At 32.8% G+C, this 17,545-nt stretch overlaps 1 protein-coding gene across 5 annotated transcripts in view; it reads left to right on the forward strand.

Annotated features, from left to right (window-relative positions):
* The window catches only part of LOC129919673 (potassium channel subfamily K member 18-like), a 119,466-nt gene that overhangs the window by 96,071 nt on the left and 5,850 nt on the right, over positions 1-17,545 (forward strand). For 3 of the 5 annotated variants that reach the window (XM_056000639.1, XM_056000638.1, XM_056000640.1), the window contains 3 exons: positions 239-395; positions 4,650-4,746; positions 11,706-11,835. In XM_056000639.1, the coding sequence (XP_055856614.1) occupies positions 239-395; positions 4,650-4,746; positions 11,706-11,835 (384 nt within the window). Of the gene's footprint in view, positions 1-18; positions 193-238; positions 396-4,649; positions 4,747-11,705; positions 11,836-17,545 lie in introns of all 5 variants that reach the window. The other 2 variants (XM_056000641.1, XM_056000642.1) reach the window with 2 other exon arrangements.

Here is a 17,545-nt window from a genome sequence, read left to right on the forward strand (position 1 = left end):
TAAAATTACCGCACTCAGCGACACGGTGCTGATGCTGGAGTACATATAGCACCATTGCTTATAACGTTATCGCTTTCACTTCCGTTTCGGCCCTTGTTTTTTATTTAATTTTATTTATCTACCTTGGCTCTGAGCTCTGACTGACCTGTGAGCTGTGACTTTGGTGTTTTGTGGCCGGAACCCCCTCCGGTGGTAATTCTATTAACTTAATTTTATCATTCTTTTATTTTTTTTATAGGTGTCCTAATATTAGTACTCCTGTACACCGCAATGGGTTCGATTATTTTCGTAACACTCGAGGGTGAAGTTGATGATAGCAACTCCTTGGAAACTGCTGTGGCCGCTTCAAAGCCATATCCCAGGACAGAACTGGCGAATGCTGAAATAAGATCAAGGTGAGTTCTCCATGCTCTTTGGTAATTCTGAAACTATCTATTTCTATGCTATGACAGGGTAGCAGTGTTCCCTTGGTGATGTTGTATTGTGTATGTCATTAAATTTTATTTTCTTCAATTCGTCGTTGTCGTTATCGTATCCACCCGTCGTCGTCATCATCGTTGTAGTTTGATGGAAACGAAGTAGAATGGGGACGACAAACAAACACAAAAAAAAACTCCTTCGACCGATAAGCAGGAAGCCGTCTGTTGCTGTATTCTATTCATTTATCTATCTTTTCATCTATGTGAAGTGGAGAGCAGGTCTGTAGCATTCTTTGTGTATATCCGGATCCGCTTTTCGAATGCCTTGACCAATCACTGTCTGTTCTGTTGATTTAAAATTTGTTTTTCACTACTTTTGTTCCTTTACTGATTCTAGTTGTATGTGTATGCAATAGTTGCATCCATCGTCTGTTGTGTTGGCCCACGCAGTCGAATTCGACTTCTTCTACAAACGGAAACTATTGTTTGTATTTTAGGAAGGGAAAAATACACCTGTACTGTCCTGTTCTGTTCTTGGCAAATATGTTACGTGCTGTTATGGCAGAAGGGAAACTTCTAGTAAAGAAAAATAAATACGCACCATTTTGTGCTGATGTTGATGCTGATTCTATTGCAAGGATTGCTGGGTAAACGTTTTTCGTTCCCGTTTTATAATGAATTCTTTCCTCCTTTTTTTTCCTTTTCCTCAAACAGGAAATAAACCGTAAAAAAAGGTATATCTACAAGTTTTTTCTTCATTCCCTTCAGTTCTTTTACGTTTCAAGACTTTGAAACCGAAGATTGTGTGTTTTTCTTAGATTCCTCCATTTTCTTCCTTGGCATAGTGGCACAGTGGAACATAATATTCCTTAAGACTAAATCAAATTGAAAAACAAGCAAAGACAAGAGTTAATGAATCCGTATTAAAAATATGCGTCAAATCTAGATCTGTGTTCTAGAGCGAATCCTGATTCACAAACGACGAGACAAGAGCATTGTGAGAGTACTGTTGACGATTTTCATAATGCCAAATCAATGGGACAACACACAATATTGCGATTCTCGTTGCGTTGAATTTTCGAAAATTTTTCAAAAGGACGCACGAGACGACGATTTTTTGAAAATGAAAATGAAATATTATTACTGTAATGAATATTATTCTTGTAATGAAAGCTTTCTTAATTTGAAAAGTCGTGTTAGCCTAGTTGACCTCGCTGGTCAGGGCTCGTATTCCAGAGAATTTTAATGTTTTTACATTAATAGAATACAAAGAATCGCAGTATTGTGAATTGCCTAACGATTTTAAAACTTTCGTTTTTTTAAAAGAAAAGGTCGAGAAAAAACGCAACGCTCTCATCTCATTTCTTCGTCTCAATTCTGTGAATCATGTCTGACTTACAATAATGCGAGATGACAAGATGAGAGCATTGCGTTTTTTTTTTTATCAACGTTTCTAAATGACATTCCTAAGGATATTTCATGCTGTACAATTAGTTAAGTTAAGAGTTAAGTACCGAGTTAACAATCCTTTATCATTATTATTATCATCATGAAGAAAATAGAAGCCGGTGTACCACAAGGAAGTGTCCTAGGTCCTACCCTGTATTTACTATACACAAGGGATATCCCAGTTGGGAATCACACCATAATGGCTACTTTTGCAGATGATACCGCAATTTTGGTACCCGACAAATGTGTCTCTAGGGGAGCAGTAAAGCTGCAATATGCCGTCGACACAGTCAGAGATTGGACCGAAAAATGGCGTATCAAACTCAATGAAACAAAATCTTCACATATAAACTTTACAAATAAAAAGATAAACAATATTCCAATATTCATTAATAATCAAGCTGTACCTTACGCCAATACGGCCAAATACCTTGGAATGACTTTGGATGCAAAGCTAAAGTGGAAAGAGCACATCAAAAAGAAAAGAGAAGAACTAAACTTGAAATATAGAAAAATGTACTGGTTACTTGGTAACAACTCTGATTTATCAACCCAAAACAAAATAATGCTGTATAATCAAGTACTAAAGCCTGTTTGGACCTATGGTATCCAATTATGGGGCTGTACAAAGAAAACAAATACCGAAATCATCCAAAAATTCCAAAACAAAGTCCTTCGTGGAATAGTTAATGCACTTTGGTACATAAGAAATAGCGATCTACATCGTGACTTACAAATAGAAACGGTTACAGAAGTTGTTAAAAAATACGCTGTATCCCATAATCAGAGACTGAATGTCATACCAATTCTGAAATGGTGTCCGTCTTGAATACCAGAAACCATGTTCGGAGATTAAGAAGAACCAAGCCTCATGAGCTTATGGTCTAAAAAAACATGGGAAAGTATTAAAAGTTTAAACTTCCCCCAAAGTGATTTTACAAAGTTAAGAAAGAAAAATCTGATGTCGATCTCTCAAGATTGGTCCTGATAAAGAGGTGGTTTTAGTGGTTAAGAGTCCCACACTACTTGGTGTCGAATACTGCCAAGTGTCTTTTGAAGATTTCCTCCCGTCAAAAAAAAAAAAAAAAAAAATTATTATTATCATTACTATCAAAGCATTGAAAGAAATAAATAAATTGAATTAATAGTAATTCGACCAATTATTTTGAACTATGTATGTTTATGTTGAATAGGGCATTTTTGGTCACTTCCTTTTTAATGCAAATAAAAAATTTTATTTCATACTTTTTCCCTACGTTTCGTCGTAATTTCTCGACTTCATCAGAGGTATTTTATTAAAGTTGATGTCCATGTTTTACCACATTTAAACTGCACGAAGGCAATTAAAATTTTCCGCTAAACTAGTTTCTTATGTCACCGAAAAAAAAGAAAAGAGCTCTTCGCCCGGAACTTACAATACGGGAAAAGTGAAATGCAATTTTTCCAGGCAGAATAAGATAAAAAAAAAACAAACGATTGAAGAAGTTCTCCAGATTTTGAACAAAATCAAGAGTGACTTAGAAAAATGTACTTGAAAAGTTCACATCCGTTTATTCTGCGAATAAGAAACTTGAGAGAATAGATAATGAAATTTTGTTATTAGATGGGGTGCCAACCAAAAGCTCCCTGCAAATATTGAAGTGGGTTATTTTAAGTGTTTCAATTGGACTCCACTCGTATCTGCAGATGTAGAGATCTTTCAGCTCTTTTAAGGCGCTGTTAAGGGATAATCACACATTTTTCAAGAGACTGCAAATTTAAAACAATAAAAAAAAACCAGCTAAAATGTAAAAAAGGAAAGGACTTGTCTCCAAAAGATTTTGTTTATAAAACTGCGATCAAATTTTTGCACGGTGGTGGCACACATACCTATCTTTTGCCTCTGAAAGCATAAATCCGAAATAAATTTTCAAGCACTAAATTAATATTCTAGATCGTAGGCTGCTATTGCGATATCCGCTTTTAATATCTCTGCTCTTCCACTGATTAGTGAATGGTTGCGATTGCTCCTTAATATTCATAGCTGCTCATAGCAGAACTTTAAAAATGTTCGATGTTACTTTAATGCTCTTTTTCAGAAAATGTTCTCGGCTCCTTAAAATTTCACAGCTTTTTTGAAAGCATTCTGTTCTTCATACCAACAGAGAAGTTCTTTTTGAATAATCAATGTTTCAGTGCATGCCTTCAAGAAGTTACTTCTTATTAAGAAATCGAAAATTGTAATTTACTTTAGATATATTTATTTTGTATTCCATATTTTCAATCAAATCAGAAAGAAATTTATTGAGTAATTTCCGGCTTTAACGCTATTTAACGATTGATTAAATAGCAGTATACGCTGTTCTTTAAAAATCGCTCTTTAGCACATCCCAATATTAAATCGCAACTCCCCATGCTACAAATCTTCACCTCTTCTCATATAATTGAGTATACTAATTTGTATTATATTTTATTAAATCGGAGTCGGATTACGGATTAATGCCAACGATTTTTCCAGCAACAATAATTTTTCTTGGTTGCTTAAGAAAACTTCTAAGCTTTTCTTTTCGTTGGGTTTAATCCAGCTTTGAAATTATTTTGCGCCATTGTGCGTTTTCGCTGTTGTCTCTCACGAAATTCCATCCAGTTGAATGTCAGGAAAAGTACCAATTTCTCTATCTATGCAATAAATTTCAGATTTTCTTTATTTTTAAATTTTATTCAAACAACACGAAGTAGCAAAGAAGAAGCGATAAAAGTTTTCTTTCAACAAAATTAAAATATTTTTTATCTTCATTGCAGGACCGTCGATCGACTGTGGTCAATTACTGAAGATTTGAACATCTTGTATAAGGAAAATTGGACGCGATTGGCTGCCCAAGAAGTGCAACATTTTCAGGTAAGTTTAACTTGGGAATTGCCCTCATTGCAGGAAAACGTAACCATCGCATCGCGAAGTTATCAGTGCGGTGGTGTTAAGGGTAGTGGCAAAGATGAAAGCTGCCAATTCAGCAGCACATAGTAGGGAAATTGTTAACTCGAGGGTAAAAGGTTGGGCGTCAGCTATAAGGTGTTTTGTTTGCAGTTTGGCAGAGGCCAATGTTGTTTTTTCTTTTAACGAGACAAGTCAAGTTGGCTGTGTTTATCTTTCTTCCCTGGTACCACTTTGGTTACCACTTTGATTGTTCTCTGGGGGTTGAAAGTTGCGATGGCAGTAAATCAATGTTTATTGGAAAACCGCACGTTCACCGACCAGAGAGAGAGCACTTCAGTGGGCTATGATGTAGAAAACTCTTTGAAGCGTGTAACATGTACTAATGCGGTGGGATAGGTTCTTATGCATGTTGGATGACTTGAAGGAATAATAATGTATGTTAGTTTTTGTATAAAAATGTGGAAGTCATGTTGGTCAATGGACTGAGTATTAATTTATGACTCAAAAAGTCTGGACAGATAAATTCTTTCAATTTATATGAACAAAAGTAATACCTATCCTGATGTTGTTTTGAATACATACTGCGAATGAATAAGTATTTAAAAAGTACTTACACCTTACGCAAAACAAAAACAATTTATTCAATTTATTTGCTGAATCGAAGCTTAAGTAATTTATGTTGAACATAAACTCTTATTCTCTACTTTAACATCTGCGTAAACTGTCACATAAGAATTTATGTTGAACTTTAATTTCGATTCATCAAACGGCTCTTAAAAACTAATATGTTATCGAAAACAGTTTTAACCTCGATATCATATTTTTCATATTTTTCGTTTTGGTTTTTTTTTTTTTCTCAGAAATAAAATTTATAATAAATAAAATGCACCACTGTTGTCGCACGTATTTGGTCTTATGGTAAAAGTAACTCTAATGTTAAAGCTTGTTACTGAACATTATTAGAGAAAATTTAAAATTTGTGTTTTTTGAGGAATTTCATTAAGTAATGTAAAAAAATAAAATCAGTTTTTATAATTACTTCATTAAAAATTGTTTTAAATGATCTTTCACACAAAACCAAGTATGCCATTTGAATTCTTGCATAAAAAGCAAATTTTAGAAAAAAAATTTCTAAAATCGTTAGTGCCATTTTTTTAAAAACTGATTTTTTACTAACAAAAATAGTTGGTATGCCATTTTTAAGAAAATATTAATCAACACATAACACGAAATTTCGATAAAATTCATCAACCCGTTTTCTTAAAATCGATTTGAAATATTTTTTTTAAATCCAAAAATTAGTTTTTTGAAACGTTTATTTTAACGTTTCTTTGAAAAAATTTTGATTGAAATCGGCTAAGTCGTTTGCGAGAAATTCATAGATCAAAAAAACCGTTCTATGACAGGTACCGTTAATAACTGTACAAACAACATTTTTTTTACTCAAACTTCAAATTTAAAAAAATCCTGAAAATCTAAATTTTAAAATTAAATTTTCTATTGCATAATATTTTTTTTTAGAACTCTTAGGCTTGCCATATATGTAAACAGGGTCGCGAAGTCAAAAAACTAAAAAAATGATCTTTAAGGCTTGGCAACCCTATGCCTTGACAGGATATCGCTAGGCAACCCATGTGCAAAATGTTTCTTTAGACACTACTTTTAGGAATATATATTTTTCAACTGGTATAACGACGTGGATAGGCCGTCCTATGACGGTATTTTCTCCTTTAATAAATATATTGACATACGAAAATAAGTACCTACTTTTTCAAAAAAATCCCTCCGCAAAAACGGTAAGTTAAATTAAAATTTTGACAGATACGTGTCAAGTTATTTTATTTTTTCTAACTTATCAAATAAAAATTATTTCAAAAATTTTTCATTTTGATTTTGGGTGAATTATTTCTCAAATATCGAATTTATTGGGGGCGTTGTCGAGAAAAAGCGCATCAAAAGTTTAGGTTAGGTTAGGTTAGGTAGCAGTGGTTGTCAGGCAAGTTACCCGACACACTTAGACCCTTGTGGATCCATTGTGATACCACAAAAAACTTTTTGAAGCCTTAGCGACCAAGCGACGACTTTTTATTCAAAGCGACCTTTTCACCAATTTTATTATAGCGATTTTTTTTTTCTAAAAATTGTATTTCTTTTTTACCTCTCAACATTTAGAGCTTCAAATTCTTTTTTCGTTCTGAAAGTATTCTGAGATTCGGAATTTCGCTCATCTGTCAGTACCAAACGAACAAAAGAAAATACAAAAAAATATCTCCTAAACCGGGTGTGAAGACCAAAACAAACCAAATTCAAGGACGAGCGCAATTTTAAAGAACTGTTTTTTGTAAAAAAAAAACTCATACAAATCGATTTCAAGTGTTTTTTTTTTGGTAATAACGTTCTACTATAACTTAATTTAGCGTCTAAAAATCGAAAAAATTGCGGAATTTAAAATATATTTCTTGCTGTACTTTTTGCTTTTTTTGTTTTGTTGGTTTGTTTTGGTTTTCGCCGAGTTTAAAACGTCAAAATTGTAACTGTTAAAAGAAAGGGAAGACAAGGACAAATGTTCGAACTTCCCTATTGTTGAAAGCGCGATCGATGGACTCAGAATATGTTATTTTATACTGATCGCGCTCTGAGCAGACCGAGTTGAATGCTGAACAAGCATTTAGCAATATAAATTGAAAACAAATTTCAAACAAATAAAATAATGGTGCAAGAGTGCAGTAGTCGGTCTAGTTTTTTATTTTAATTTAAAAAATTGATTTAATGGCTTGAAAAGATAAAAAAGATTGAACTTTTTGCTTTTTTTGATGAAAACTGATTGGATTCAAAAAATTCTAGCTCTTTTTGTAGATGTCGTACAAACATGGTCTATATTAATATTTTGAGCTGAAATAGTAGGCTTTCAGATGGTATAAATTTATTATAAATTGTCATTTAAAAAAAGTGGACTTCAAGGTAATTGAAAAAAAAACGAAGTATGATTTTGTTGCTTTTTTTGATGAAAATTGATTGGGTTCAAAAAATTCTAGCTCTTTTTGTAGATGTCGTGCAGACATGGTTGATATGAATATTTACAGCGGAAACAATAAAATTTATATAACAAAAATGGATTTTTTACCTTTTACGCATTGTAAAAATCTAAGTATGGCCTTATTCCTTAGAAAAAATATTAAACTTTTTAATAGCGTAATTTTTCTATAAGTTTTTCATATACAAAAATTGGTATAATGAGAAGAGAAAAAAAAGGTATTTAATTTAGCTTTTTCTTGTAAATTATGATAGAATTCAAAAAGTTATTCCGTTTTTCCACAAATCATACAGTTATACATATATATGTTAGGTCTTAATCTTTAGTTTAAGTACTTTACTATAAGATTTATTATATCTTATAATTTTTTTTACAAGAATGTTGGCAAATAAATAATTATTAGATCATATTTTTATAACAAAAGCACATGACCTGTTTTCTTATGACGTATAACGTAAAATCATCGTCCGTAAACCGGCTTTGCAGCGACCAGTTTTTAGTTTCTAATTTTGTTAATTTTTTGTTGTTAATAAAAACTTTGTTTCAAGAAAACTTGTGTTTATTTTTCTATGTAAAAACATATGAAAACGGTTTAGCCACTTTTTTTTCATATAGCGACTTTTTCGACAAAAAAGCGACTTTTTTGAATTTTTTAGATTAGCGACCTTTTTTTACTGAAAGCGACTTTTTTAGCGACCTTTCAAAAATTTTCAACGGTAACGCTGCTCTGAGTCCATCTGAGGTTGGTTTTCTCTAAAGCGTCCTGCTTTGGCATAATTTTGCATGTAGCCATAGGTGTTCCTATATTGTTCCTTTCTGGTTGTAGAGGAGTGATTGTTCCTTGTTTGGCAAGTTCGTCTGCCCTGCAATTGCCTCGAATGTCACTATGTCCCGGCACCCATAAGAGTTGAATGTTAAACTGCTCAGACATCTTCCTTAGAGATGTTTGACAGTCGAGGACCGTGATTGAATTTGTAGTGACAGAGGCAAGAGATTTAATAGCTGCTTGGCTGCCCTAGAAGATCCGAATATCCGTGTTGGATATTACGTTTTCTTGGAAGCTTGGAACCCGCTACATTAGTCTGGTAGGCGGAAGAAAAGACTGAGATTCAGTTTTTCCGAGAATATACCACTTCCTTCACCTTCGCTGGTTTATGAACCGTCAGTACCTATAGAAGTGTAAAGAGTCATTGTCCAGAGTGCTAAGGTCCTCCCATTCAGTTCTGGAGGGAATAGAGTTCTGGAAATTATTATCGAACACCAATTGAGGTGTGGTATAGTCTAAACGATCCGGAATGAATCCGAAGTTGTTTATAATGTAAGTGTGGCCAATATGATTACTGGTCCACTGAAGGGTCGCTTTTAGACGAGTAGCTGAGCTTGCTGCTACTTGTTTGCTGAAAATGTCTAGGGGTGTGAGATTTAGTAGTATGTCGAGGGCGTCAGAAGGGGTTGACCTTAGAGCACAGCTTATGCACATACTAGCTGACCTTTGGACTTTGATAAGCTTGTTTAAGTTTATCGCTTTGTCCAGTGCAGTCCACCAGACTACCATCCCGTATGTAAGTATTGGTCTTATGACCGATATGTATAGCCAGTGTGCAATGTTAGGAGAAAAGCCCCATTTGCCGCCAATGGCTTTTTGGCATGAAAAGAGTGCCACGTTGGCTTTCTTAACCCTTTCTTCAATATTGAGCTTCCAGGTCAGTTTTTTTAATCAAAAATGAGTCCTAGTTATTTAGCTTGATCGGATAGAGTAAGTGTTACATCTTTAATTGTAGGGAGTTTGAAGTCTGGAATCTTGTATTTCCTCGTGAAGAGGACAAGTTCCGTTTTGTGGGGATTAATATCCAATCCACATCCTCTAGTCCATCGAATTAGTTTGTTTAAAGCTGTTTGTAGCAGTTCTGCAAGTGTCTGTGGGTATTTGCCCGAAACGGCAATTGCCACATCATCCGCGTAGGCTATAACCTTAAAACCTTCTCCTTCTAGGTCTAGCAGCAGTTCGTTGACTACCAAGTTCCATAGGAGAGGTGATAAGACCCCTCCCTGAGGGGTCCCTCTGTTGGCTGCTCTACGCTTTTTGAAGTTACCCATTTCTGAACTGATAATCCTGCTGCTAAGCATGATGTCTATCATGTTCTTAAGTGGGTCTTCTATTTTGAGATTGTCTAGAGCATTCATGATTGCTGAGTTCCTGACATTATTGAACGCACCCTCTATGTCTAAAAAAGCGACAGAGTGTATTCTTGGTATTGTAGGGAATATTCAATGGTACTAACCAAAGAATGGAGAGCTGTTTCCACCGATTTCCCCTTAGTGTAAGCATGTTGTGCCTTAGAGAGCAGACATTGTTCTATTTCCTGTCTTAGATGGATATCTATCATTCTTTCTAGAGTTTTAAGCAGAAAGGATGAGGGGGGGGGGGGGTAAGCTCAGACCAAATAAACCTGTAGCGGTGGACTCCCTGATAGCAAAAACACCCATGGCAGACATTTTGAATGGGGCCAAACACCCGGCAGACGCTCCCGAAAATGCAGTGTTTCTGAAAATGTATTTATTTTACTTTTTCACATAACTCGCGCATTATTGGACCTAGCAGAAAAAAATGTATAGCAATCTTGAAGATAATTTAATTTCCTACAGAATGGGTGTTTTTGTTATCAGGGAGTCCACCGCTACAGGATGCGACTAATTTCAAGTGGTTACCCTAAATGAATCAATTTTCAGAAAAACTGCATTTTCAAAACCGTCTGCCGAGGGTTTGGCCCCATTTAAAATGTCTGCCATGGGTATTTTTGTTATCAGGGAGTCCACCGCTACAGGATGCGATTAATTTTATGTGGTTATCCCAAAGTCTAAAAAAACGCAAAAAAACGGGACAGTCTGCCGGGGGTTTGGCCCCACTTAAAATGTCTGCCATTGGTATATTTGTTATATTTGTTGTGGCGTTGGTTATCTATAAATTTTAAGTGGTTACCTCTCACGCAAGAAATCTGCTCTTGGCTCTCGGTCTATTAGACTATCAGAAGAATAAATGTCAATATAAAAAAAAAACTTTTATTCCTATGAATAAGCTCTATCTAAGGTTTATCTGACTATTGAAAAATTAGCCCTTACTCACAAATTTCTATTTTTATCACTTACATCTAAATGTCCTTTACAACAACAGAATTTAATTTAAAAACTGTTGTTCTAACTTGACAGATGTCAAAAAAAAAAACACCAAAATGATTGATAAATGCTACTTGATGTTGGAATTCACTAATTATGTATTTTATGTGCCACAATCTTATCAAATAAATTGTTCGTTATAATAGTTTTTAATTTTTAATCAGGTACCAAAACCCACAAAACTTTCCAAACAGAAATATATTTTGACATACCTAATCATTAAAATTCAAAACAATAATCCTTATTAAAGAATATAAAATCGCATTATACAAAATGCCATGTCTGCGTTAACTGCTATCTGTAAAATTTATTGTTCAGGTAAGAAGAAGGATTAAATCAATAAAGTTTACTTTAAATAAAATTAACGAAAAATTCGATACGGTTTCCCGCAAAGAAATTAATGTCTATTCACGTCAAAAACATTTCAAAACTTCGTGTTGGAGACGAAACTGATTTCGCTAGTAGTTGTCGTCATCAGCTTCCTTCGAAATACCGATTAATATCTAATACAATTGCTGGAAAAATTTCAAGAAATCTCCTGATTGAATGAATTCACAATTAAAAAGAATGAAGTTGGAATTAAAACATCTTTTAGTATGACGGTAGATCCATCTTTTTCTTTTTCGAGTCGCAAGCTTACATTCTTTTTTTTTACATCTTTTTTAATGACAAGTAAAATTAAACTTTTTAAAAACATCTCCATTTTATTTTCCAGGACACTCTTCTCCGTGCTGTGCGTCAGTCAAAAGTGCAACAACCCGGTGTCCAATTGATGCTGCCTACAGGACACAAATGGTCTTACGCTTCAGCCTTTCTCTACTCACTCACTCTTATCACAACCATTGGTAAGTATTAAATCCAATCAGTGTTTTGTTTTGTGTTTCTTGTTCTTATTGTTGTTTTGCTTTCGTCATTAAGAGTACCCTCTACTCTACCTCAGCAGAAATTTTCTTTGTTCTTAGGTTTATTTAGAAAATGCCTGCCACTGCTGCCATAAATATTGATTTTTATTACCGAAAAACCCAAATTTTATAAAATTTCGATTTTTTTCGATTTTGTTATTTTAATCTTATAACAACTTCCTGGAATCCGTCCAATAAATTCCATTCTTCCTGAAAAAAACTGCCCTTTTGCGTTCTCTTGTGTGCTCTTCGTCTTCATCAAACCCATTAAGAATGCACTCTCCCTGACTTCTATACTATACCTATACTGACTCCCAGTTCCCAGAAGACCGAATAAAATTGAGGAGGAAAAGTCATCTAGCGTTTTTTTTTATATTTGAGATTGGAGGACTTTCAACAAAGCAGAGTCGGATTTGTACAAAAGCTCTGAAAGTGTAATCTCCTGGGAGATCAGATTATGTCTTTTTTTTACTTTATTTTTTAAATCACTGAATAAAATATAAGATCCAAACACTAAACATCAGAAAATGAAATTAACATTCGCTTGATATTGATATTGATTAAAGGACATCCTTTGGTGAAAAAGTTTTCGATATATTGGAAGCTGGTATAGTGACCACAAATTAACAATTAATTTGTGTTCTCGAGGCCTATGCTTTCTTAATTCCAACTCTGAAACTAAGGCATGAGCCTATATTATAAACCCCAGTTTCTTCTGAGCAGGCTGACATCCTTTCAAGCTCAAACTGATGATGATTCTTTCGTTTGTCGTCATAGTCGCCTTCCTTTTTGTCTTTTTAAAAGTTGAAGTACTAGTTCATTTGATATCCCTAATGATGATGACTGTCGTTTCTGTGTTCTTAGCCATCTTCCTTATATATTTTCTTTTATTTTTCTTCTGTCATTTTTCTCTAATTGAAATACAAACTACATTCAACTAGAAGCAAAAAAAAAAATAAATGAAAAAGCTAAGATTCCTTTGTCAAATTCTTAGTGTGTGTTAAATATTGAAATATATGTCAATGGTGTGCATTTGTCAACATGTCGAAGATACAATGCCCTCTAAAGAGAACAATTTCCACGCTTAATTTCCACACCCTTGTTTTTTTTTTGCTTCTCTTTTTTGGAGTTCTTGTGTGTCGTATTCGGATTTTCGCTTCGTCTCCTGCTTGACTTTATGTGTTCTAATTTATTTTCTGTTTTCCCGGAACACCAATAACAGCAGGAGCTAAAAATACAAAAGCAGCAGGAGAAAGGACCCTAACAATGTCAAACCGGAAAAGTATGATTCAATAAATCTACTGGTAGAATAGTCTTTTATGGGTGAACAGACCCGAATGCTTCTATTCTATATCATTCGCATTTCTTTCTCAAATTTATGTACGAATGTGTGGAAGTGTGTCACTAAGTGCAAAGTCAAAATGCCTACGTTAATAGGGGAAAAGGATACGTTTTGGGACCGTTTTTTTTGTTTTGTTTATATAGGTATGTTTTGGTTATAGTGATAGTTTAGTTTTTTAATTCATTTTTCTTTTTGGAGAGGAACGACTTTTATAATTTATACATACGAACCATTTTAAGATTCACATCATTTTTATAAAGAAGACGTTTGGAAAGGAGGATCTCAAATGTTAGAGCATGTATGTTGGGTCAAGACAAGAAAATAATCCTAGGAGATGGGGGTCTATTCTCCTTCGTCCAGCTAAGAAAGGCAGTTTTTCTTGACTTAGTTAAAAAAAAAAAAAAAAACAAAATATATAAGCCAATATAAGTTCTTCTTTTATTTTGTTTTTTAAAAAAAGCTTTTTTGAGGGACAGTTTTTGAAAAATATATTTTCAAACTCAAAATTTTGAAAAAAAAAAATGTGTATTTTTATGGATATTCATCTTATACATACATGTATGTATCTACTATGTATATTGTATATGTACAAGTACATTGTACATATGGATATGTATTTGCCTACCTACCACCTACACATACACTTATGATGAGCCTTTGATTGTATACATGTATACAATATGTTGCAGCTTAGTCTAAGCTCACTACAACAAAGAAACTGAATTGTAAGAAACAAAAACAAACAAAAAATACAAACAATTATTATAAGTACAATTATGTCAAATTTAAGACTTGGCTGTTTGTTTGCTCAAAGGTTCGCTATCCTACTCTTTATATAAAAATTGTAGAAGCATTATTATTTTCACCTCAAAAACCACAAAAAATATTTTTTCCTTAAATGTAAAAATCGTTGATTTATCACTGAGGATAAAAATAGTACGCATACACCACAGTGACCCGATTTAATTTTTAAGGTGAAATAAAACAAATCAACTTAAGCTTCTTAACATAAATGTTATGTGGACAACATTCAATCAAGTAAGAATTCTAAGTCAAATAAATAATATTTGAGAAGCAGTGCCCACACCAGTGGACTTATTTTTTTCCAAATTATAAATTAAGAAGGTCACTGTGGTGTATGCGTACCTTTTTTTTATAAATCTTTCCATAAATTTTTAAACTAAGGCCGTGTGTGAATTGGGTTAGATATTAAGCCGGGGCTAAATTTTTAACACTAAAAAAAATCAGCTGTCAAAAATTTACCCTGCTCTGAGACCCGGTTAAATTTTTATCTTCAGAGGATACATTTTTTGCAGAAGGTTTTATTAATTTTTGTTTAATAAATAATCAAAAACTGAAAATAAAGAAAGATAATTGGGAAAGTAATACAACATTATGAGTGTGTTTTAGGGAAAATCAATATTTTTCATTATTCCACTTTATTGATGATGAAAAAAAATTGTTATTGAATGTAAGCGCAAAAATAAAATTCACATTACATCGCTTGGTGGATGCTTGTAAATTGTAAATATTTTTAAAAGTCTTAGACGCCATTAATTCTTTTGTATTGCAACTTAAAAAAAATATTTTGCCATTTCAGAAATGTATCCCAATTCACACAGCTAAATTTAGCCGAAGATACATTTTTTATTCAACAGACATACAAATGTCAAAATTCACACATGGCCTAAGGGTAGGATAGCGAAAATAAATCGGTCTGCGTAGGGTGATTGTCACATGTGATTATCACATTTTTATGACTTTTTCTTGTGACACCCATTTTGCTATCACTTTCATACAAAAATATACTTTTCTCTCAATTTCAAAGCCAAAACACAATTAAATAAACAAATTAGTATTTAAATCTTTTATTTTAATGTCGTATGTGGTATGAATTCATCAATACACAATTATTATTATTATTACTTTTATCTGCAAAACAAGCACCTAAGATGTTTTTTTTTGCTGCAATGCATTTCAAGACTGCCTTTTTTCTCGTCGATTTTTGGTTAACCATTTGAGTTTTGAGTTCATTTGTTCAAATCAAATCCTTTGAGATGCAATAATCGCAAATTTTGGTGAGTTTCAATAAATTTTTTTTCAATGATGTTTTTTTTTCATTTACGTAGGTGTATTTTTTTCTTTTCTAAAGAACACTTCTTATTAAACACATATTAAACGCTTCCGTACTTGTTAAATGTTACAGTCGACAAAACAATTGGTAATAATTTAATTATTGTTAATTAGTTCAATAAAACACAAAATAAAGCACAAACTGAAGAAAAACAAAACGAGAACACAATAAAATTAAATGCACGACTGGGGTCGCACGTACTTGCTCTTGCAGTTTAAAACACTTTTATGTTAGTTTACTTGTAGATTTTAAGAGCTGCCTCTGTATAAAATTAAAGAAATTTTGTTGATGTTGGGGAAGAGCCGAAAAAAAATGTTTTTTTATTTGACTTTTTTTGAAAAAATAAAAATGCAGTTTTATTGCAATTGCTTTGAATATTACATTTGTAAAGTTTAATTAAAGTCGTTAGAGCCATTTTCGAGTTATTTTGTAAAATTTGAAAAATTTGTATGGGAGGTACACTTTTTTGACTTTTTTGAGAAAAACTAAATATGCAGTTTTGTTGCAAATTCTCCGAATATTACGTCCGCAAAGTTTAATCAAAATCGTTAGAGCCGTTTTTGAGTTATTTGGTTTGAATTGAAAAATTTGTATGGGAGGTACACTTTCTAAGCGAGATATAGAAAAAACAAAAAAAACAACTTTCAGAATTCCATAAAAATCATCTGTACCAAATTTGAAGAAAATCCGTCCACCCGTTTAGGCTGTGGAAATGTGTACAGATGGACGCACAACCGCACAGACGTACAGACGCACGGACGGAATTGCGAGACCCACTTTTTTTTATTTCTCCATCATCGTAATGTTGGTTTTGATTAAAACCTCAAATTTTTTTTTCTCCATCATCGTAATGTTGGTTTTGATTAATACCTCAAATGTTTTTTTCGACACGAAACCAATTTGCCCTATAGAGCAAGTAAAAAATTGTTTATGAATGGAAATTTGACAGAAACGTGTGCCATTTTCGTACATTCGAGTGATGCAAATTTAACAAAAGTTTTTAGTGATCAGTTTTGATTACATTTGATTATCACAAATTCGGCTACTGACTATCAATTTTTACGATTCCACCCCTGGGCTTACTAACGATTTTAATTTTTTCGGTTTCTGAAATGAAAAAATTTTTTTTTTTTAACTTTTGAAAAAATGTTGGGATTTAGTTAAAAAATGTTGGGCTAACGTTGGGCAAACGAGCAACATCGAAAAATCAACGATTCTTACACTGAACTAAAAAATTATTTTTTGTGGTTTTAAGGTGAACAAAATTAAATAAGTTATTGTATTAAAAATTGAAAACTAAAATTTTGAAAAAAAAACAAGTTTTTACTCTGTTTATTTGTGTTTTTTACCAATAATAATTCCGTAAAAGAAAATACAAGGATTGAGGTTTTGCTTTTTTATTAATTTTATCATATTTATATTCAAAAAAAACAAATCAGATGCTGCTTGACACTTCTCATTCATTTGTACTTTTCCAATCTTTTCTGTACTTTTATGTCTCGATCAGATTCATTAAACAGACCTATTGGCTCATAGTAGTAAAGTTTAGTAGTTTAATAGTTTCGACATCTATTTGGTGTTTTTCATTTGTCCATTCATTAATTATTATTTGAGAGTTGAAAAACTTCCCGGGAAACACAAGTCAAATTCTAAATATTTTAAAATGTTTTGTTTGTTTTTTTTTTTATAAAATGTTTTAAACTTTCCATCCATCTAGAAGTTATCGATATGTAATACAATTTAATATGAACATGTATGTACTTCAAATAATGAACGGTTCATTATAATAATTAACTGGTGGTCACCGTAACTATGGGCAAATTTTAGATTGGGAACAAAATTCTGTATGTCGGAAACAATTTACCTCAAACATCGTAGTTAAGTGTTTTTGGTGATTCCATATGACAAAAAAGGACAAGTATGTTTGTTTTAGAAGTGGCATGCTGTTGCAAATAAGTTCTGCAAAAACTCTTAAATTTTCCATTAAGATACATTTAATTATTTTCTGCGTAAAATTGAAATATTTATTTAATTGCGGTATAGATAAATATGGGGAAAAGTACTTATTCACAAAACACTATGTATTAAAAAAATTGAAAAAAATGCAAAAATCGTGGAGACCTAAATTAAAAGTGCAATAAAATTGTTGTTTTTAGGTAATGACTCACTTTTGAACT

The sequence above is a fragment of the Episyrphus balteatus genome, chromosome 4, assembly GCF_945859705.1.
Source record: "Episyrphus balteatus chromosome 4, idEpiBalt1.1, whole genome shotgun sequence".
Classification (NCBI taxonomy): Eukaryota; Metazoa; Arthropoda; class Insecta; order Diptera; family Syrphidae; genus Episyrphus; species Episyrphus balteatus.